Source organism: Chiloscyllium punctatum, chromosome 20 (assembly GCF_047496795.1).
Source record: "Chiloscyllium punctatum isolate Juve2018m chromosome 20, sChiPun1.3, whole genome shotgun sequence".
Taxonomy (NCBI): Eukaryota; Metazoa; Chordata; class Chondrichthyes; order Orectolobiformes; family Hemiscylliidae; genus Chiloscyllium; species Chiloscyllium punctatum.
In genome coordinates this window covers 85,201,322-85,224,401 of record NC_092758.1, presented here as the reverse complement: position 1 = coordinate 85,224,401, position 23,080 = coordinate 85,201,322, and the positions used below count along the sequence as shown (strand labels likewise).

At 42.3% G+C, this 23,080-nt stretch overlaps 1 protein-coding gene across 4 annotated transcripts in view; it reads left to right on the top strand.

The window, feature by feature from the left end:
• Positions 1–23,080, top strand: part of jakmip2 (janus kinase and microtubule interacting protein 2) — a 280,290-nt gene that overhangs the window by 149,420 nt on the left and 107,790 nt on the right. For all 4 annotated transcript variants that reach the window (XM_072591148.1, XM_072591149.1, XM_072591150.1 and 1 more), the window contains 4 exons: positions 10,857–11,057; positions 13,780–13,878; positions 19,097–19,243; positions 21,340–21,480. In XM_072591148.1, the coding sequence (XP_072447249.1) occupies positions 10,857–11,057; positions 13,780–13,878; positions 19,097–19,243; positions 21,340–21,480 (588 nt within the window). The remainder of the gene's footprint in view (positions 1–10,856; positions 11,058–13,779; positions 13,879–19,096; positions 19,244–21,339; positions 21,481–23,080) is intronic.

Below are 23,080 nucleotides of genomic sequence, written 5' to 3'. Positions count from 1 at the left end.
CCTTCTTTCTAAAGGGTCTTCCCTTTACTCTAAGTCTGTGCCCTCAGGTCCTAGTCTCTTCTGCCAATGAGAACATCTTCCCAATGCCTACTCTGTCTAGGCCATTCAGTAGTCTGTAAGTTTCAATTAGATCCCCCCTCATCTTTCTAAACTCCATTGAGTATAGTCCCATTGTCCTCAAACATGTGTTAAGCTTGTTCTATGTTCCATTGCAATATTTAGATAGCTCTTTATTATTTGAGCAAAGCACTGGTTCTCTAAATTGGTTCACTTCCTAAATGCTTATTCTGCAAGGCAGTAGAGTCAAAACAGGGTGTTGACTCATAGGAATATATGAACAAGAATAGGTAATTCAGTCCAATAAATCTGCTCTGCCATTTAATAAAATCAAACACATGATGCCTCTCACCCACCCTATCCCCATAACTCTTTGACAATATTGGTAATCGAATCTCTCCTTTAAGCATATTCCAGGATCGCATTCTGCAGCTTTTTGGGATGGAGAATCTCAAAGATTCACAACCATCTGTGTAAAATAGAGTCATAGAGACACTCAACACGGAAACAGACCGTTCGGTCCAAATCGTCCATGCCGACCAGATATCCTGAATTAATCTAGTCCCATTTACCAGCATTTGGCCCATTGAGATCAAGGTTCCAAATGGTATCTCTCTCATTTTTAAATTGTCCCCCCAACCCACCTGTTCTTCACCCCCCAACCAGGAAAATCACGTTGCCTGCACCTACCCGAAGTATAGCTTTAAGTTTCATTGGGAGCACCTGTCGTTCTTCGTAACTCCAAAGAATGTAGGCCTACTTTACCTGCTTTCTCTTCATTGGACACTCACCATCCTGGCAGTAAGTCTGGTGAACCTTTGCTATATACCCTCTAGGGCAATAACATCTGACCTGAGACAAGCAGACCAAAACTGCACACAATACTCCAAATGTCATCTAATAAGCTCCTATATAACTGAAGCAGGACTCCCTTACTGCTGCACTCAAACCCTTGTGTGAGAAATGCTAATTGTTCATTAGCCTTCCTCATATCATGCTACACTTGCATGCTATTATTCACTGGCTTCTTGATAAGGACACCTAGATTTCTTTGTACATCAAACTTTACCACTGAAGAAATACTCCGCACATCAGTGTTCCCACCAAAGTGGATAATCTCTCAATTTTCCTTCTTATATTCCATCTTCCGAGTTCCAGCCTTCTCGCTAAGCCTGGCTGAAATCTCTCTGAAGCTGTTTTACATCTTCCTCATAACACACATTCTCGCTTGTATCATCTGCAAATTTGCAAATCATACATTTATTCCCCACATGCAAATCATTGATATATATTGTGATTAGCTGGGACGCACATAACGATACTTGTCATATGCAACTAGTCACAGCCTGACAATGTGCGAATGACTGACTGTTTTAAGCCCACTCTGCTTCCTGTCTGTTCGCTAAACATTGATCTATGGCAGTGCATTACTTCCTATCTTATGTCCTTTAATTTTGTTAATGAGTCTCCTTTGGACAACATTATCAAAAGCCTTCTGAAAATCCAATTATACCATGTCCATTGACTCCCCTTTAATCTATTTTGCTCGTAGCATCCTTAAAAAAATCTCCCATGATTTTCCATTTGCATCTCCAGCTGAATTTTCCCAATTAGATAATTATTATCCAAAACTCCAGTTCTCATATCCTTTATAATAGAGTTTGATGTCAGGCTAACAGGGCTGTAGTTCCCTGTTTTCTGTCTTGCTCTCTATTTAAATAGTGGGATGACATTTGTTACTTTCCAGTCTCCAGACGTCATTTCTAAATGTCGGAAGACAACCATCAAAGAATTGATTAAGTCCACAGCCACCTCTTTTAACACTCTGGGATGTAGAATATCAGATCCTGGGAACATGTCAGCCCTATTTCCATTAATTTCTGTAGTACAGTCATCCTAGTAATGTCCTTCAATGTTTCATTGTCCAGATGCCACAACATTGTCAGATGTGTAGTGAATGCTGTATTAGCTGAGACATGCAATAGGCATCTGTACAGTGGTGCCTGAAAACAAAAACATGAGAGTTTTATTTTTCATTATGTTATTTTTTGGTTTGGGACTACATGCATACAGTGTCCAGAAAAGGAATTCATGAAGGTTATTCCAAGGAAATAAAGTAACCACTGGAACAGAATTATTTATCTGACAGAGCTCTCAGCAAGTTAAATAATAACTTGCCTTTATTAGAGATTCCTGGCTGTAACTATGGTGATGAATGATCCAACTGAAAAGGTGATAGGAGAGATGAGTGACAAAAGATGCCCTTAGTTAACAAAATAAACTTTAGGGTTCTGAGGAAGGGTTACTTGACCCGAAATGTAAACTCTGATTTCTGTCTACGGATGCAGCTGACCTGCTGAGCTTTTCCAGCAACGTCTGTTTTAGTTTTCGAAAATAAAACTAAACATGAACAGGTTGGACTGAAGGGTTTGTTTCCGTACAGCTCTATGTATAACTCTACGTAAGCTCTTACAGAACATTTTATGATAACCATGGCATTGCGTCTTCTATGAAAAATACATACAGGCACTGCCCTTATGAATAGCCTTGAACTGTCCATTTCGTTCATTTTATGGCAACTGTTGGGCACTATTCCATACCATGCAATAAGAGAACCAAATTTCTTTCTCAAATGTTGACTGTCTCATACAGTTATTAAATTGTTGAATCAACTTTTTTATTATATTGGTGAAGGCGTGTGAAAATGGTTGCCTGGCGAATTTTCAGTCTCAACTAATTAATGCACTTAACAGCCTCTCTGGCATAGCTTTACCACCACAAATGATGAAAGGAATCATTAGATTAACAGATACGTTGATCAAAACATAGAAAGGTCATGCCTCTACCTTTTCCCCTTGCTGCTCTGTGGTCTACGTGGGAGCATTTTGTAATTACTGCCCTCCTTTTGGTGCAGTCAGTTGGGTTCTGCACTTTCCCAAAGGTAAAATCATTCAACTCAATTTGTGGAGGGTTTCTTCTGATCACTGTCGCTGATGATGGATTGGCAAAAGAATTAAAAAAGGGGTGAGCTACTTTATATCCCAGAGAATGTTGGTGACATATTTTTCCAACAAAAAAAATGTCGAGAGACACCAAGTGATACATCTCCATCATGAATTAACTGAAAGAATGTAACATAAAGGCTGTGTGTCTTTTTATTGCATTGGGAAAATCAAGCAGGCACGATTTAAAAAGCTGTTTATGCATGTGGTAATATATACAGAAAAAAAAGGTGACTTGCTTGAATATGTTATAGCTAACCTCACTTTTCTTTTGCATTATTGATCTTATGTTGCTTTTGACCTCTCTGGAAAACGATGGATGACACTGCTGCATGTTTTTACTTTTCTGTTACTCTCCAGTGTTTCACAATGGTCCAGGGACCAGACACAGGAGAGAGTTTATTTATGCCTCTTGTTTTCCTTAAAGATTGGCAACTTGCCCAGGAGTGACCTTGGTTTACGAGGTCAGGAATACTGATTGGTGATGCCCACATTGGAGTGCATAATAAACACATACAATTCTTCTGTGCACATTTATTTGTTAACTTTTGCAACACGCTTTAGAGTCAGACAGCACAGAAACAGACCCTTCAGTCCAACCGGTGCATGCCAAACATAATCCCAAACTAAACTTGTCCCACCAGCCTGCTCCTGGCCCATATGCCTCTAAACCTTTCCTATTCATATACTTATCCAAATGTCTTTTGAATGTTGTAACTGTACTCACATCCGTCACTTCCTCAGGAAGTTCATTCCACATGCGAACCACCCTTTGTTGTAAAACAAAATTGCTCTTTGTGTCTTTTTAAAATCTCTCTCCTCCCATCTTAAAAATGTGCCTCTGAGTCTTGAAATCCCCCATCCGAGGGAAAGGCAACTACCATTAACTCTATCTATATCCCTCCTTATCTTATGAACTTCTATAAGGTCATCTCTCAACCTCTTATGCTCCAGTGAGAAATGTTCCAGCCTATCCAGTCTTTCTTTATAACTCAAACTTTCCATACCCTGCAACACCCTGCTAAATCTCTTCTGTTCAGTAATAACCATGCATAAAGAGCACTATATCAGCATACTTTTATCTCTATAATGCCTACCTTATAAACCAAGTCAAAGTTCTTTACTACAAAGGAATGGTGCATTTGAAATGAATCCAGTCGGAGTTTCTTAGTATGGATGATAGCCATAATGTGTGACATTAAATGTTTGAGGAGACTGAAGGGGGATCTTGTGGAAGTGTATAAGATCATGAGAGGCATGGATAGGATGAATGCACTCACTCTTTTTCCCAGGGTTGAGGAATGGAGGACTAGAGGGCATCAGTGGAAAAGGGACAAAACTGGAAAAAAAAATTTATAGACTGCATTCAGTACAGAGATGAGGTTTAGACCTTTTCAAAGGGTGAGAGGTATTAAATGTATTGTATAAAATGTTACAATTCTTTTCATAGAAATCATAAAATCCCTACTGTGTGGAAGTAGGCCATTCGGCCCATCGAGTCCACACCAAATCTCTGAAGAGTGTCACGCTCAGACCCACCCCCATATCCTACCCCTTTCACCCTGCATTTCCCAAGGCTAACCCATCTAGCCTACACATCCCTGGACACTATGAGCAATTTAGCATGGCCAATTCACCCTAACCTGCACATCTTTGGATCGTGGGAGGAAACCCATGCAGACACTGGGAGAATGTGTAAACTCCACACAGTTAGTCGCCTGAGGCTGGAATCGAATCCAAGTTCCTGGCACTGTGAGGCAGCAATGCTAACCGCTGAGACACAATCCAGAAGGAACTTTAAGGGTGCTAGTGTAGTTATAGAATTAAGTACAGAAGTCTAGAAGCTTCCTCTCATTTTTTCTAAGAATAATATTTTGCCCTGAATATTAGAAAAGCAAAATACTGTTACTGCAGGCAATTGGTCATAAAACGTCCTGGAGAAACTCAGGAGGTCAGGCGACATCTTTAGGGAGTGGAACTAAGTAAAATGTTGTCTGGTCAGTATCCCTTTGAAAGAGGATAGATGGCATAAAATAATAGCCAACAGACAGACTCATAGCGCAAAGCCTAGGGGATTGGGAATGAGTGAAGTTGACAGACAAAACCTGTCGGGGGAGGTGTAATGACAGGATTGTGAATAGCTGTCCAACAGCAAAGAAGGACAGGAATGGTGAGGAGGGGGTATGAAAAATTAAACCAGTAGTGAAACATGAATCAAAATAGTGGCAGAGGTTACAGTGTAAAGTTATTGAACCTGATATAAATCCAGTTGTAAAGTACTCCATATGAAGGTGATTTATTCCTCCTTTAGCATGTCATAGAGTCATAGAAATGTACAGCAAAGAAACAGGTTCAACTTCGGTTCAACTTGTCCATGCCCAACAGATATCACAACCTAATCTGGTCCCATTAGCCAACACCTGGCCCATGTCCTTCTCTACCCTTCCTATTCATATACCCATCCAGATGCCTTTTAAATGCTGTAATTGTACCAGCCTCCACCACTTCCTCTGGCAGCTCATTCCATACACACAGCACTCTCTGTGTGAAAAAGGTGCCCCTTAGGTCCCTTTTATAACTTGCCCCTCTTGCCTTAAACCTATGCCCTCTAGTTCTGAACTCTCTCACCCCAGGGAAAAGACTTTGTCTATTTATCCTATCCATGCCCCTCATGATTTTATAAGCTCATCCCTCAGCCTCTGATGCTCTAGGGAAAACAGTCTCATTTGAGCGCTGGAGCAAGATAAGGTCAGAGTGGGTGCAAAGGGGAGAATTGACATGATATAAGAACATTGGAGCAGTAGAGCCCATTCAGTCCCTTAATCCTGTTTTGCCATTCAACAAGATCATGGCTCCCGGCCTCAACTCTTCTTTTGTGCCTGCTCAGCATAACATCTTTGATGTTTATAATATCAAGCTATCTCCTATATAAGTTAACTCAGTGATCTAACCTCAGTGACAGTCTGGGATAGAAAATTCCAAGCATTTATGAATTTCAGGGAAAAGCAATTCCTTCATATCACAGTTTTAAATAAGTGTTCCTTTTTCTGAACTGTGTCCCCTGTTTGAGTTTCCCCTTGGAGTGGTAATATCATCTGAATAGCTGCCCAATCATGCCCTCTCAGAATCTTGTATTTTTTATTAAGATCACTCTTCATTATTCTAAATTCTAATGAATAAAGGACCAAATGTTTTAGCTGTTTGCCAACCCATTCAAATTAACAAAGAATCAGCAATTGAATCTCTTCTGAATTGCCTCTAATGCCAGTATATCCTTCTTTAAAATCTGGGGTCCATAATTGTACATAGCACTCCAGGTATGACCTCACCAACAGCCTGCAAAATTGTATCAGGACTTTGCTATTGTTAATCTCCAATCCCCGAACAATAAAAGCTAAAATTAAATTTCTTCTCTTAATTACTCACTGCACTTGCGTGATTAATTTTCAATCTCTTATGCACAAGAACAGCTAAATTCTTTTCCGCTGCACTTTTTTGATGTCTCGTTCCATTCCAATAACTATCTGCCTTTTGACTCTTCCTACCAAAGTGGATGACTTCACACATTCCTACATTAAATTCTACCTGCTGATCCCCAACCCATACTAACACACTGTCCTCAAATCATGAGCTCCCACCTTGTGCAAGAATGTTTTGGTGACTACCCCTATTGAAAATCTTCTACAAAGATACCTAATACCTTACCAGTTTCCCTTTATCAATTCTGTTTGTTATATTCTTAAAGAACTCTCAAATTCATCGAACATGATTTTCGGCGTGGTGGCTCAGTGGTTAGCACTGCTGCCTTATTGTGCCAGGGACGCAAGTTCGATTCCACCCTCAGGTGACTGACTGTGTAGAGTTTGCGCATTCTCCCCGTGCCTGTGTGGGTTTCCTCCAGGTGCTCCAGTTTCCCGTTACAGTCCGAACATTTGAAGCTTAGGTAGATTGGCCATGCTAAATCACCCTGTCGTGTCCCTGGATGAGAACGGTGGTTATTGTGGATATGGGGTTACGGCGGTGGGATGCTCTTCAAAGGGTCAGTGCAGACTCAATTGGTCAAATGGCCTGCTTCTGCACTGTTGGGATGCTATGATACTTTCACATGTTGACTCTGTTTGATTGTCTTAAGCTTTTCAAATTGTCCTGCCATTTCTTTCTTAAGAATGGATTCTAGCATTTTCTCCAGTGAGGGACGTTAGGCTAACAGGTCAAGAGTAATAAGGGAGTGGAATGTCCTGTCTGCAACAGTAGTAGACTCGCCAACATGAAGGGCATTTAAATGGTCATTGGATAAACAAATGGATGATAATGGAATAGTGGAGGTTAGATGGGCTTCAGATTGGTTTCATAGGTTGGCCTGTACTGCGCTGTTATGTTCTACGTTCTTGCTTTCTATCTCCCTCCCTTTTTCTGGAACAGGGACATTTTAATGACTATCCACTCCAATGTAACCATCCTCAAATCCAGTAGGTTCTGGAAAATATCAACCATCACCTCTGCAACCTCTGTTACCATTTCCTTATATAACCTTGGATACAGGTCCTCACTATTCCCGCTGGTTTGTCAAATACTTTATCCCTCATGATGGAGGCTGTTACAAGATCTTTCCTCCCATTAGCACCTTGATTCTCAGATATGTTTAGCATCCTCTATCATGAAGAACAATATTGATTTAAGTTTATTATTTCTCTGTTATTAAATCCTCCACACTGAACCACTCTCATTTTATACAAGTGTTGGAACTCCTAATTTTTGAAAAAATGATTTTGCCAATTTTCTTTCATAATTGAGACTTTCATAATGACAGGCGATTGGAAGCTTATGCTCATGATTATAGATTGAATGGAGGTGTTTCACTGTTACTCAGTCTTCATGTGCTCTACTCATTGTAGAGGACATCACATTGTGAGCAGCAAATGCAGTCTATTAAGCTGAAAAGATACACAACTACTGCTGAACCAGTGTGGCATTTCCATTTCTGGCACCAGTCAGCTGTATGGATTTTTGATTGCCAATTGAGAAACTTTTTGTCACAATTTTACACCTATTTGGTGTTCCTCAATTTCATTCTAATTCAGAATCAGTATAGAAAAATTGAGCTTTTCATTTTACCATCCTCAAATCAAATGAAAGAACTATTTTCAAGACCCGGCTGAATTTACTGCTGTCCAATTTCTATTTAAGTATAGGAACTGGTTTGCAGAATAAAAGATATTTTCCGTAAGAAATGTGTTCATCATAGTACACGTCAGAGGCAATTCACAGCCTTCACATTTCCTTAGGGGTTGCTCTTGGAAAGTCTTTGCCTTCATGGTGTCTTTTGAAGTAGTCTTCATGTTCAACTGTTGCTTGATACATCTAACCATTTATGCAAATGATACATTTCACTATTACAACTCTGCCTCAGTCTGTATCATTATGATGTAGAGGTGCCAGTGTTGGACTTGGGTCGAGAAGGTCAGAAGTCAGCCGAGACCAGGTTATAGTCCAACAGGTTTATTTGAAATCACAAGCTTTCGGAGTGCCGTCCCTTCACTTGATAAAGGGAGCAGTGCTCCGAAAGCTTATACTTTCAAATAAGCCTATTGGACTATAACCTGACATCTGTGTGACTTGTGACCATATCATTATGGCCAGGCAAGGAGGGTGTGAATTAACTTCCCTTTTTTTCCAACCTCCTCAAATGAACACAACAATTTTTTTTATTATTATACTGGCCCACCTCACTTCAATTTAAAAAAAAGTTAATTACTTCACCAGAAACTCCATGAAGCAAATCACAAGTTTTTCATGAGTGAAAGACTGAGTAATTTTGTTACCTCCTGTCCCCACCAAAAAAAAGGACATGGCACATACACAAACACAGGTACAAAGTTTAAAAATAGAAGAATGACCAGTGCAACATGGATGATACAAGAACATGGATATTTAAGACCTCGGGGTGTCTTCATATTTTAACCTGAGACCATATTTGCTTGGCTACGTCAGGTATTTTCTGTCCAATTTGTTATTACCGGGTTCTTCATTCTTCAGGAGACTGAGACAGCGTAGCAGCCTTCCCCAATACCAGTTGGAAGTCAATCTCCCTGTGTCAGAAACAATAGCTCCCTACAATACAGCTCATTTGTGCATTATAGTGTCTGAGTTCTTTATTTTCTGATAAGTTGATCACAGCCAATGTGCTTTTTTAAATCTCTATTTTCCATAAAGATAAATGAAACAAGAGCTCGCGATCCAATTGACAAGTTTTAGTCTCTTTTGATAAGATGTTCTTAATTACTGTTTCATGCTTATTGATGGATTTGTGAACTTGATTCAACCTCTGCACAGGTGATCACTGTGCCCATTTTTAAGTCAACGTATTCTTCCCATTCCATTAAAGTCCCTAAGTATCAAAGTCCGATGATGGAAGTCCAAAACTGATAACCCTTTTTTTAACCACCATTGTGTTGACATGTTTATTGGAATGAATACTGTATACACAGGCAGAGTTATTATCTCTGGACTGTTAATCCAGAGAAAGTGAGGACTGCAGATGCTGGAGATTAGAGTCAAAAGGTGCGGTGCTGGAAAAGCACAGCCGGGAATTCCTGATGAAGAGCTTATGCTTGAAACATCGATTCTCCTGTTCCTCAGATGCTGCCTGACCGGCTGTGTTTTTCCAGCGCCACACTTTTTGACTGCTAATCCAGAGACCCAGGCAATATCTCGGGGATCAGGGTTCAAATCCCACCAGAGCAGATGGTGCAATTCCAGAAGAATCTGGAGTCAAATGTCTAATGACGACCATTGCTGATTGTTGGAAGAACCCGTCTGGGTCACTGATGTTCTTTCGGGAAGGAATCTGTCATCCTCACCCAGTCTGGCCTGCATGTGATTCCAGACCCACAGCAATGTGGTTGACTCTTAACTACCCTCTGGGAAATTACGGATGGGCAATAAATGCTGGCTTTGCCAGTGACGCTTTCATCCTGTGAATGAATAAAGGGAAAAAACACACTACCTGAAAGTCAACGGGTTTTACATCACTTCCCTGGAGATCACCACCACCCAGATATGTCTCAAATATGAATCAGACTGTGGCCAAACAATAATGAAAGACCTAGCCCTGACCCATATGAGGTAATGATTCATCTTTATGGCATCCACCCAGTCTAAACCCTAATACCTGTGGACAAATGATTGAGTGTTCGGCAAAACATTGTCCCTCGCAAATGCACAGATGTATTAAAAATATAAGTGTATCAATGGATTCTCACGCCAGTACTGAGAAACAAAACTGCACAATGACATTGGGAATAGATTTGTGTATCCCACTAAGAAAATTCTGAATAGCACAAACTTTGAATATTGTCTTTACTGACATAAACTGGACAGTATGGGCAGCTTGTTTGTGATTAGATTCTAGAGTGGTTGTGTTGTATTTTCTTGCTGAAGTTACTTACAGTGCAAAGTTAAGACTGATGCTAGAAACAAGATCTATACACAGGAGCAGAAATTAGGCCATTCAGCCCATCGAGTCTGCTCCACCATTCAATCATGGTTGATAAGTTTCTCAACCCCATTCTCTTGCTTTCTCCCCATAACCCTTGATACTCAAGAACCTGTCTTAAATATACACAAAGACCTGGCCTCTACAGCCTTCTGTGGCAATGAATTCCATAGATACACCACTCTCAGGCTGAAGAAGTTTCTCCTTACCTCCGTTCTAAAAGGTCTTCCCTTTACTCTAAGGCCGTGCCCAGACGGAGACTGCACTGACTCATGGTATTTGCTACCTCTTTGTGTTTCAAGATGGATGAGATTAAAGCTAAAGATCGAACTATCTTCTCCCTGGAAAAAGAGTTAGAGGTGCAAACAGGTTACACACAGAAGCTTCAACTCCAGAAAGAGGCACTCGATGAGCAGTTGTTCCTGGTGAAGGAAGCAGAATGTAACATGGGTGTGAGCAGCCCGAAACGTGAGGTCCCAGGCACCGATCGCCCAGGCAGTCCGGTAAGCAATGCAAACATTCGATGCTTTTGAGAAATACCGTTACTGCTTAGGAAAGAAAGCTTGTATTTATATAATGTCACCTCTATATTATATACATCACAAAATAATGGAAGTGCATTCAGTTACGCAACACCCATCATCAACTCAGAAGGAAACATCATGAACTGAACAATAAATTAATCGACTTTTAGATACAGTTGGGAGGGGTTAGCCTGGGTACTGCGAGATTGCCCTCTTCTGTGATCAGTAGAAGGCCATCTTTAATGTCTAGCAATTTACTGCCTGCATCTTAGTGAAACAGCACCACTCCCATCAATACAGCACTCTCTCCACTTCGCTGAAATGCCAATCTAGATTATGCTCTTACACTGTGGAATGGGGAGAGCTTAACTCTTACACAGAAACATAGAAGATTGGAGCAGGAGGAGGCCATTCGGCCCTTCGAGCCTGCTCTGCCATTCATCACGAATATGGCCAATTGTCCAACTCAATGGCCTCATCCTGCTCTCTCCCCATAACCTTTGATCTCATTCGTCTAAAGGGCTATATCTAGCTGTCCCTTGAATACATTCAATATTTTGGTATCAGCTACTTCCTGTGGTAATTAATTCCACAGGCTCACCACTCTCTGGGTGAAGAAATGTCTCCTTATCTCCATCCTAAATGGTCCACCCAGAGTGTGACCCCTGGTTCTTGAGGTTTATGGAATACCACGTGATCTGAGAAAGATCTATTATATGGGGATTTCCATTAAGCTGAGTGTCAGTATATTTAGATTATAGTATTGTTGTCCTGGAGCTATAGTTTAAGGGAATTCAACCTCATGACTGTATAAATCATGTATAACCTAGACTGACAGATCAGCGTAATGTGAAAGAAGTGCTGCTATTAGATTAGATACAGCGTGGAAACAGGCCCCGCTGCCCCAACCAGTCCACACTGATGCGCGACCCACTCCCCTATACCTAACACTACGGGCAATTTAGCATGGCCAATTCACCTAACCTGCACATTTTTGGGCTGTGGGAGGAAACCGGAGCACCAGGAGGAAACCCACACAGACACAGGGAGAATGACCAAACTCCACACAGTCAGTCGCCTGAGGCGGGAATTGAACCCGGTCTCTGGCGCTGTGAGGCAGCAGTGTTAACCACTGTGCCACCATGCCACCCACTATGTTGGACCTACAAACTTTTGAATGGGATTTTAAATGAAACTTTGTTCTCCCTAGTATAGAGGTGAATTTCCAAAGAAGGCCAAGGACAATCTCATGTGTCCTGACCTACAAGGTCCTCTCAACATTGCATTATCAGATAATTTCTTCCTTTGCTGTTTGCTGGACAGTGGTTCCTGTTGAATTTATGTGTGTAAAAGATAGGAATGACAGAATCAGAGTAATCTGCTGTGGGTGGCTGGTCCAAGTGTGGTATTTTGAGAGTGACCTATTCGTAGTATTGGCCTTTGGGATGACCTGGTGCACTGGAAGGTACAATTTCCTTGCGGGTTCATTCTTCTGCTGGAATTGAATGTGCATCAAATATGCAAAATTCACAGTTTTTGATCCATTTTGCTTTTAAAACATACACTTTCCAATGTTATTTTTTGGCTAAAGTGAGCAAGTGCAAGATTTAGTGTAGAAATCAACCAGTAGACTTCTGCATTATTTGAAGGTGCAGTGTTAGTCTCTGATGCAATATTAACAAGCTCTGGCTTCACACTGACTTATTTTCTAATAGGTCCCTCACGTTTACGTTCAGAAAGCTTATTAAATTGTATCCAGATAAAGCAATTACTTTCTAAACCAAAGTTCATTGTTTGTGCTGCACGATCAACTCTGCAATATAATCTCCCGATGATGTCCCCCTTTAAAAATAAGGCAAATGAAATGTGTCCTTTCCCCCCAGATTGATGCAAAGTCTGAGTTTGTACAGATTAGAAAGTATCAATTTGAAATTAAGTACACTATTTGCCTAACTGTATTAATTGTGGATAAAATGGAGCAATAAACATTTTGCTTTAATTTCTTATTGGAGGTTTCAATTTGTTTTCTGCATTTAGCTGCTTGCTTGATTCTTGAACAGTCAACAGCCATAATGAGCAGAAGCTTGTCAGTCTAAGCACTCCCTGAGCATTGTGGTCTCCCTGCTGTGGGAAAGATGTCATTAGTTTTGAAAGGGTTCAGAAAAGATTTACAAGGATGTTGCTTGGGTTGGAGGGTTTGAGCTATAGGGAGAGGCTGAGTAGGCTGGGGTTGTTTTCCCTGGAGCGTCAGTGGCTGAGAGGTGACCTTATAGAGATTTATACAATCACGAGGGGCATGGATAGAGTGAATAACCATGGTCTTTTCCCCAGTGTAGGGGAGTCCATAACTAGAGGGCGTAGGTTTAAGGTGAAAGGGAAAAGGTTTTAAAGGGAATGAAAGGGCAACTTTTTCATGCAGCGGGTGGTGTGTGTATGGAATGAGCTGCCAGAGGAAGTAGTGGAGGCTGGTACAATTACAACATTAAAAAGGAATCTGGACGGGTATATGAATAGAAAGAGTTTAGAGGGATATTGGGCCAAGCGCTGGCAAATGGGGCTAGATTAATTTAGGATATCTGGTTGGCATGGACGCATTGGACCAAAGGGTCTGTTTCCATGCTGTACATCTCTATGACTCTGACTCTACTGCTCAGCTGCATTGCACTGTTTTGTTATTATTCTGTAATATCCTTGTACGCAGGACCTGCGGAGAAATCAACGCAAGATTGCAGACCTGAACTCAACAATTCGGAAACTAGAGGATAGGAACACTCTGCTGGTAGATGAAAGGAATGAACTCGTAAGTGATTGAAGTTGGAAGTCTCTTTGCATATTTACGATCATAGGTCAGAAATCACACCTCACCCTCCTCCAGCGCCCCAGAGTCCCTGGGTTTGAACAAGCTCATGAGAAGCATCCCATCCTAGTTTTGAGTGACAGACTTGTAACATTATGTGTCAGCACAACTGACAACAGACTTCTCCTGTATCTTTGGTATATCCTACCCCACAGGGCTGAGGTGGCTCTGTCATTGTGGTGATTGATAGACATCTAAATTTTAAACACATTGTGGGGTTTGGGGGTAAGGTGGACTATGGCCCTTCAGGGAAGGAAATGTGCCACCCTCACACGGTCTGGCCTACATGTGACTCCAGCCCCACAGCAGTGAGGGTGTCTCTCATCTGCCCTCTGAAACGGCCTGTCAAGTCACTCACTCATGACAAATTCTAATGCCGTTTTAAGTCAACATCTAGCAAGTGGACTGCTGTGGTTCAAGACGACAGCTCACCACCACCTTCCCAAGGGGCAACTAGGGACAGGCAATAAATGCTGGGCCCAGACAGCGACTCCCACATCCCACAAATGAGTAAAAAACAAATCCATGATTGTGTAGAATGGCAGAGGAGACACAAGAGGCTGCATGGACGATTCCTAGTTCCTGCCTTTCATGATGCACTGAACTGTCATCCTCAATTATGTAATGGCAATTGGGAGCAAGGCTTTTAATATCATTGTTTCTAACTCAGCCAATAAGGGCTTCATTTCCAATCTGCTAGTGAATAACTAACTCAGTCAAAACAGTCAGTCTCTCATGATCTTTCTATTTCGCATGATACGGATACTTAAAGAATAAGAGATTTCTCATGTTGTCAGCATATGGCCTGAACCAGACTAAACCCTGTGTTGCACTTTGAGCTCAGAATGCCTCCAAATAAGAGTTTTTCTCCAAGTTCCATTGATTTCAGTTTAGCTCGGGCTCCTTGATACCACACTCAGTCAAATGCAGCCTTGATGTCAAGGGCTGTCACTCCCACCTCACCTCTGGAATTCACCTCTTTTGTCTGTGTTTGAACCAAGGCTATATTGAAGTCAGGAGCGGAGTTTCCCTGGCAGATTGCAAACAGAGTATCAGTGAGCAGGTTATTGTTGAGCAGATGCTGCTTGATAGCAGTGTTCAACACCCCTTTTCATCACTTTATTGCTCATCAGCAGAAGTCTAATGGGACTGTAATTGGTCAGAATGACTTTGTCCTGCTTCTTGTGTGCAGGACCTACCAGGGCCATTTTCCATATTATTGGGTCGATTCCCATATTGTGACCACACTGGGTTCTGCAGTAGAAGTCTCTGTACTGTGGCTGGAATGTTGTCAGGATCCATAACCAGTACTTCCAGCCATTTTTGTTATCACTTTGAGTGAATCAAATTGGCTAAAGACTAGTGTTTGTAACACGAGGGACCACTGGAGAAGGTCAAGATGGATTATCCACTCAGCACTTGTGGCTGAGGATTGCTGCAAATGCGTCAACCTTGTATTTTGCACTGATGTGCTGGGCTTCCCCCTACATTGAGGTTGGGGATATTTGTGGAGCCTCCTCCTCAAGTGAGTTGTGTAATTCTCTATCTCCATTTATGACTGGATATGGCAAGACTTCAGAATTTGGATCTAATCCATTACTTGTGGTATTAGTCCTGTCTCTCACTTCCTGCTTCCATAGATTGGCATTCAAATACTCCTATTTTGCAGCTTTACAGGTTCACACCCAATTTCTAGCTCTGCTTGATCTGCTTGTGGCAAGAGACCACCATATTGCTCTGTGTATGTAGTCACTTATAGACCAGACCAAGTAGGGTTTGTAGTTTCCCTTCCAATAAAAGGGATTAGAGAGCCATGTGGTCTTTCTGTAACAAGCAGCAATGTTTTTATGGTTATCATTAGCCGAGACTAATGTCCTTTAGGGAAGGAAATCTGCCATCCGTACCAGTCTGACCCACATATGACTCCAGACCCATACAATATAATTAACTCTTTACTGCCCTCTGGGGCAATGGCAGATGGGCCATAAATGCCCATCCCTCTTCCCCATCCTCCCTTTCCCCCTCCTCTCTCTTTATCCCCTTTCTTTACCCCTCCCCTCTTCTTTACCCTCTCTTCCTTTCTTCCCCTTCTTTTCTCCCCTCCTTCCCCTCTTCTTTTCCCCTCTCTTCCTTCCCCCTTTCCTTTCCCACTTCCCCCCTTTCCTTTCCCACCTCTTCCTTTCCCCTCTTCCTTCTCCCCTTTCTTTTTCCCCCTCTTCCTGTTCCACCTCTTTTATCCCTCTTCCTTTCACCCCTCCCCCTCCTCTTACTGTTCCCTTCCTCCTTCTCCCCTTTCTTCCTCCTCCCCATCCCCAGTCCTCTTTGTCCCTTGCCCCACTTTCCCCATTTTCTTTACTCCTTCCCTCTTTTCCTTCCCCTTCATTCCTCCTCCTTCCTTTCTTCCATTCACCCCTCCCTTAACTCTTCTTTTCCCCTTCTCTCCTCCTTCCTTCCCCCCCTCCATTCCTTCTTCCTTCCTTTCCTCCCTCCCCACTTCCTTTTCCCCTCCCTCCACCTTTCCTTCACCCCTTCCCCTCTTCCTTTTCCCCTCCCTCCCCCACCCTCCCCTCTCCTTTTTCCCCCTCCCTTTACCCTTCCTTCCCCTTCCCTCCCCCCCTTCCTTTTTCCCCTCTCTCCCCCCTTCCTTTTCCCCTCCCTCCCCATTTCCTTTTCCCCCTCCCTTCCCTCTTCCTTTTCCCCCTTCCCTCCCCTCTTCCTTTCCCCTTTCCTCCCCTCCTCCTTTCCCCCTTCCTCCCTTCTTTCCCCCTCCCCTTTCCCATGCCCACCAATCGAAATTTCACCTTTGTTAAAAGTTCTTCAGAGTGGACTTCAGTCTTGAGGTGCCCCCTCCCTCTCACATATTGATAGTTCTTCCCTCTAATCTCAGGCTTCCTATTGGCTACGTAACCTGGTGAACCTGCCACCATCTTTAATTGGGAAGTGATCACGTGGCCACAAACTTATGAAAGCTCAGAATAGACTTTTGTTCCCTGTTTGCCCACGGGATGTGTGTATGGCTGGCAGGGGCAGCATTTATTGCTCTATCCCTTGAGAAGGTGTGACACATCTGACTTCAACTAACAGAGAGTTATCCAGTGACCAAACTCCCAACTCCCGAAATCAAAACCATGAATGGGCTTGATCGAATAAATAGAGAGAAACTGTTCCCGCTGGTATAAGGAACAGGACCATGACGGCATAGATAAACAGTGATTTACAAAAGCAAGAATGAAATGAGAAGTAAACTTTTTTTTCTCTCTGTGAGAGTTCCCAATATGGAAAGCAGTGCCTGGAAATGTGATGTGGGTGGGTTCAATTGGAGGGCAGTAAGTGTTTGTTTGGATAAAAATAATGGGAAGATGATGAAAATCTCGGAACCTGTCTGTTTTGAAACGCAAACCCAGGAGTATGCCTTTCATCGGGCCTGTTGCATTGCCTGTGTTATTGACTGGGCCAGACCACTCAAAACATTCTTCAGTTTGCAACCCAGAACATAACTTTGCAATTTGTTTCAGTAACTGTACAGTGAAAATTACCCGGAGTGAGGTTGACTACCAGGTTTGAAAACAGACAAAAATGTATTCACAAGATTACACAATGAAGCACAAAGAACAGAATAAAGAACCCCTACAGAACTCAGTCTATCCAAACTAGACTTAATTAGGCTGTTCCAAATATACAAAACAGTCCCAATAAGCAAACCCCCTTTAACAGTAAAACTGGAACAAATGATAATGAGTTAAAGTTAGAAGGACAGAAGGGGAGGGCAAGACAGAGAGAGAGAGAGAGAGAGAGAAAGAGAGAGAGAGAGAGAGAAAGAGAGAGAAAGAGAGAGAGAGCCTGTATCCACACAGCTGAGCTCCTAACTAGTTCTGGATTGAACTGCTCAGCTACAGAGCTGACCACTCCCCTTTCGTTATACAGGTCACTTCTAAAACATGACCACATTGGCCTGAAGTCTGATCTGTTTACATATAAACAAAAGGCCTCTCAAAATCCTTTTCATCTCTGTACAAACTAGTCACCTTGGAGCCGGGAGGATATTATGACCCCTCTTGAAAAAAAATCAAGGACACAGTATCCTTGAGAAAAGAAACAGCTTTTAGAAAAAAAGAGTCCAGCTTTGTGACACCTGTTACAACTGCTGATTCTGTTATTAAACATTTTTAAAAATGTTGTTTCTTTACATTTAGTTGGATGCCAACAATATGGGATAAAGCAGGAGACTCGCACTAGGGAATGATGGTCATTTAATGAGTCAGTGCAATTGTGATGGGTCAAATGGTCTCCTTTTATGTTGTAGCATTTCTGTCATTTTATATAACGTCTGCCATTTGATGTATTATAGCATTTCTCCAAATGCTGCATGAGTAGAGGAAAATCAGAAGCATTCCTTGCTCAAGGAATTACTCATTTACATAAAAGAGTATGAACATCATTGCATGTATCATTTTGGTCAAGACTGTCAGGGGCCAGGGCCTCAATGTGACACTAATTTGAGGGTCCTGAGCTGACATCACAACAACATTAGGTAATATTTGACCAGCTGACCAATTAACAGCCAGGGTTTTTGTTCACTCTCCAATTAAAGATGGTAGCAAGCTCCCCTGGTTAGGTGGCCAACAGGAAGCCTGAGATTAGAGGGAGGAATGGCTGATGGAGGAGTGAGAGTGAGAGTGAGAGTGAGAGTGAGAGTGAGAGTGAGAGTGAGAGTGAGAACCTCAAGATTGAGGTGCACCGTAAAATGCTTTTAACAAAAGTGAAATTGAGGCAAATAATTCTAATGTTCCTCCATAATGATGTTTGGCATTTCCCCCACAGGAAATTAAACACATACCAAAGTTTTGACCATGTAATGGGCCTTCTAAACAGTACCTGACTTAAGCACAAAGTTCAGTTCAGTTTCATGTCCAAGCCTAAAGATTATTGAATTGCGTCCACTGACATTCTTAACATTTCATGCAGAAGAATAGATTTTAAATTAGATTGTAGTTTATTGCCTGAATTTGAACAATCCTTACAGCGGTGTTATTGACTGAATGGGCCCAAGGGAGCCATTGACTGGTGGGAACTGATGCCTGAGGACACCAAACAGTAGTGTGACAGGTTGGGAAGGAAACAAAAGGTCAAAGAAAATTAATTTTGAACTTGTGTTTCTCAGTTGAAGCGAATTCGTGAAGCCGAGAAACAATATAAACCTCTACTGGAGAAGAACAAGTGCCTGTCTAAAAGAAATGATGACTTAACTCAATCTTTACAACGTGTGGAGGAGAAACTCAAAGTACTTTCAAAGGAAAATACAGAAATGGTAATTTCAAAGGCTGGTGCATGTTTATTTCTCCATCTCCTTCGCGTTCTGATCGCCCCGTTACAGGAAGGATATTATTAAGCTGGAGAGGTTCAGAAGAGATTTACCAGGATGTTGCTGGGACTGGAAGGATTGAGTTATAAAGAAAGGCTGGGACTTTTTTTCACTGGAGTGTTGAGAGGTGACCTTATAGAAGTTGATAAAATAGTGAGGACTGTAGATAGAGTTAGTGGGAGTTGTCTTCCCCCTAGGCTGGGGGATTTCAATACTAGGCGGCACATTTCTGAGGTGAGAGAAGAGCGATTTTAAAAAGATATGAGGGGGCGAATTTTTTACACATATGGTGATTTGTGTGTGGAAATAACTTCCTGAGGAAATAGTGGAGGTGGGTACAATTACATCTTTTAAAAGATATTTGGATAAGTACATGAATGGGAAAATTTTGGAGGGATCTGGGCCAGGAGGAGGCAGGTGGGACTAGTTTAGTTTGGGATTATGGTCGGCATGGACTAGTTGGAGGTTATTCACATTACTTTCACATTCAAGTTATTCAAAATATATAACTCCAACTTTTCAAATGGCTACCAGATGGATCCTGTTATTAGTCCAGGTTGGTCTTGGTCTGGCTTATGATGAGAGGAGTTAGAAAATAAGTCTCTGCTACAGAAATGAACACCAACCAGTTTAATGACTCTGCCCCCCTTTCAGTTCCACTGTGGGAATGCCCAGCACTGCTGCCTCACAGCACCAGGGACTCAGGTTCGATTCCAGCCTCAGGTAACTGCCTGTGTGGAGTTTGCACATTCTCCCTGTGTATGCGTGGATTTCCTCCCACTGTCCAAAGATGTGTAGTTTCAGGTAGATTGGCCATACTAAATTGCCTGTGGTGTTCAGGGTATTCTGGACCACCCCTACCCCATGCCACACAGAGTCCAAAGATGCCCAGGTTGGGGTGGATTGGCTGTGAGAAATTGCCCAGTGTGTGCAGGCTAGATGGGTTAGTCATGGGAATTGCAGAATTACATGAGCTGGGTGAAATGTTCTTCAGAACATTAGTGCAGACTCAAAAGGGCCAAATGGCATCTTTCTGTATTGTAGGGATTCTATGAAAGAAAGGTCTGGCTGCTTGAGAGACTGAGGGTGGACCCACTGTGCATGGGGAGTTTGGGGGATGCGTTTGATCATCATCCTCTCTGCTGATGTGACTCTGCCAGGAGCCTGGCAGCCTGACTGTAGGGACTGGACGCTGCCATGATGGTGGTTGTGGGAGAGGAGGAAATGGCTGGCATTTTCGGGAGGGAGTAAAGGTGGCCTAACCTTGACTAAAGGGGTGAGTGCAAATCCTTTCAAGGTCATTAGGAGCATGTTGTGAGGAGAGAAATTGCTAACATGGTTCGGGGCGACTGGGGATGGAAGTCCTGCCTGTGTGTCCTGCCCACTCTTTTCAAATGGCTCCAGAAAAGGACACTAATTTTGTGGCACAGTGCTAGAGCAATGAGCCTCCCCAGGAGCAGCATGGAAGCAGGGACAGGCGGGCATGACGCTGTATGGGTAGGTGAATTGGAGCAAGATTTCCAACAGAGAGCAGCTCCTCTTTGAGGGAAAGAAGGGAATTGGGAATGCAAATACCTAGTGCGCTCATTAAATATTGACAAGCTGCAAGTTGAGGTGAGATGGTCAGTGGCTGAGAAATATTGCGAGTCAGAGTGGTGGGCATTTACCATTTAAAATAAGATAAAATGAACAAACTTGGACGACGATGTATAGTTATTGGAACACAGTGCATTAGGTCATAACTCTTCAAGTAGCCTGCAGCCTGAGTCCACGTAGTTATGATTATGTACTATCTTCCACAGTTCCATTAATCTCGGATGCTGCCTGACCTGCTGTGCTTTTCCAGCACCACACTTTTTGACTCTGACTCTCCAGCATCTGCAGTCCTCCCTTTCTCCTTACAGACCAGCAATATGGCATTGCTATTGATGATAAGCAACTAAAACAAAACTTCCTTCCCAAAGAATCACATACTAAATTTTTTTTATTTGCGAGACTGTTTGGATTTCCCTTCTTTTAAACGAAAACCCTTCTCTCTGTAGAAAGAGAAAATCAGTTGTCACGCTCCGCTGAAGAAATTACGTTCCTTAAATGATCTTGACCAAGCCCATGAAGAGCAAGAAGTGGAATTTTTAAAGCTTCAGGTTCTTGAGCAGCAGAATATCATTGATGATTTGACCAGGGTGAGTCCTCTGAATCTCATTGGCACCTGCATGTGTCGTGTTGAATTGTCGTACTCTCACTCATTTCTTCACTCCTGAGAGGCGTTTAACCACAGGTGAAGGATAGATGCTCTTAGATTTTCTCCTAACATTATTTAGCGCCATAGTAGCGATGCAGCCCGCATGCTGCAGTGCCTACTTATCACCAACTGACTGGCGCTACACAATTGCGATTCAGTAGTGCTGCAAATTTCCATTGGCTCCTCAAGAAAAGACTTTGTCTCTCATCCAACCGCCCCCTCAATCTTGGCACAGTTCAGGTTGAGCGTGTGGCAAATCTACATCTTCCCACTCTTCAAAACAATCAGAGTGATATATGTACATTTAAAAAAAAGCTGCATACTACGTTGATGCTGAAAAATAATCTAATCAAAGGACACTCTTATTCTTTACAATAAATATTTTCAATAGCACAGAGAATGCTTTTGAAGGTATCTTCATTCCAGGTACTTGTGTAAACATGAATACAGAGCTGTCCCCTGAGAAGTTTTAATTGGATGGGGGGGTGGGGGGGGAATGTTATTATTTAATTCTAATAACAATGCTTGAAGAATATTTTGTGAATGCTTAATGTGTTCCATTTTTTGACCTACTATTTTAATTGATGCATTAAGCTGTTTATTTTAAAGTAGTGAGTGGCACGGTGGCTCAGTGGTTTGCACTGCTGCCTCGCTGTGCTAGGGACCCGGGTTCAATTCCAGCCTCAGGCAACTGTCTGTGTGGAGTTTGCACATTCTCCCCGTGTCTGCATAGGTTTCCTCCGGTGCTCCGGTTTCCTCCCACAGTCCAAAGATGTGCAGATTAGATGATTTGGCCTTGCTAAATTGCCCATAGATATGTAGGTTAGTTGCATTAGTCAGGTTAAATGTAGGGGAATGGGTCTGGGTGGGTTACTCTTCAGAGGGTCGGTGTGGACTTGTTGGGCTGAAGGGCCTGTTTCCACACTGTTGGGATTCTATATATTAAAAAAAGTGCACATTTGTCTTATCTGATTAGAAGAGGCATGCTTTTTCCAATATTAAAAGCTTTGAGATTTCCACCATTATGGCTGCACCCATCAAGACTCTACTGAAATTGGCTGTTGTTGAATGCTAGTATGGAAGTGATGGGCTGAGGCCTTGCAGTATTTTTCTGCACCATTTGTCTCCCAGCCATACTGGGCATCAGGAACCTTGGCAAGCAAGATGGTTTGGGGATGTTAACATTCTGTCTTCACATTATGACTTTTGCAAATGCTAAAATTTCTGATTGCTTCTCCCCATCCCTCCACTCCCTCACAAACAGACACACACATACCAGCCCTAGAGTAAATTCCAGCACTTCCTGCATCTCCGAACTTATGGCAAGTCACGAACAGTACTGCAAACAGCCTTGGTACACATTTTCAGTATGCAAATGATTCTGATTTTCGGAAACAGGTGATTAGGCTTAAGAGATCAAGATATGAGAATAGGTGATAATTCTGCAATTAAGAGAGATCCATGGCTATTAAGACAGAAATAGCAAGAACTGGGTTCATATAAGGTCATTGTTATTTTTCAAAAGAAAATTGAACAGTAGA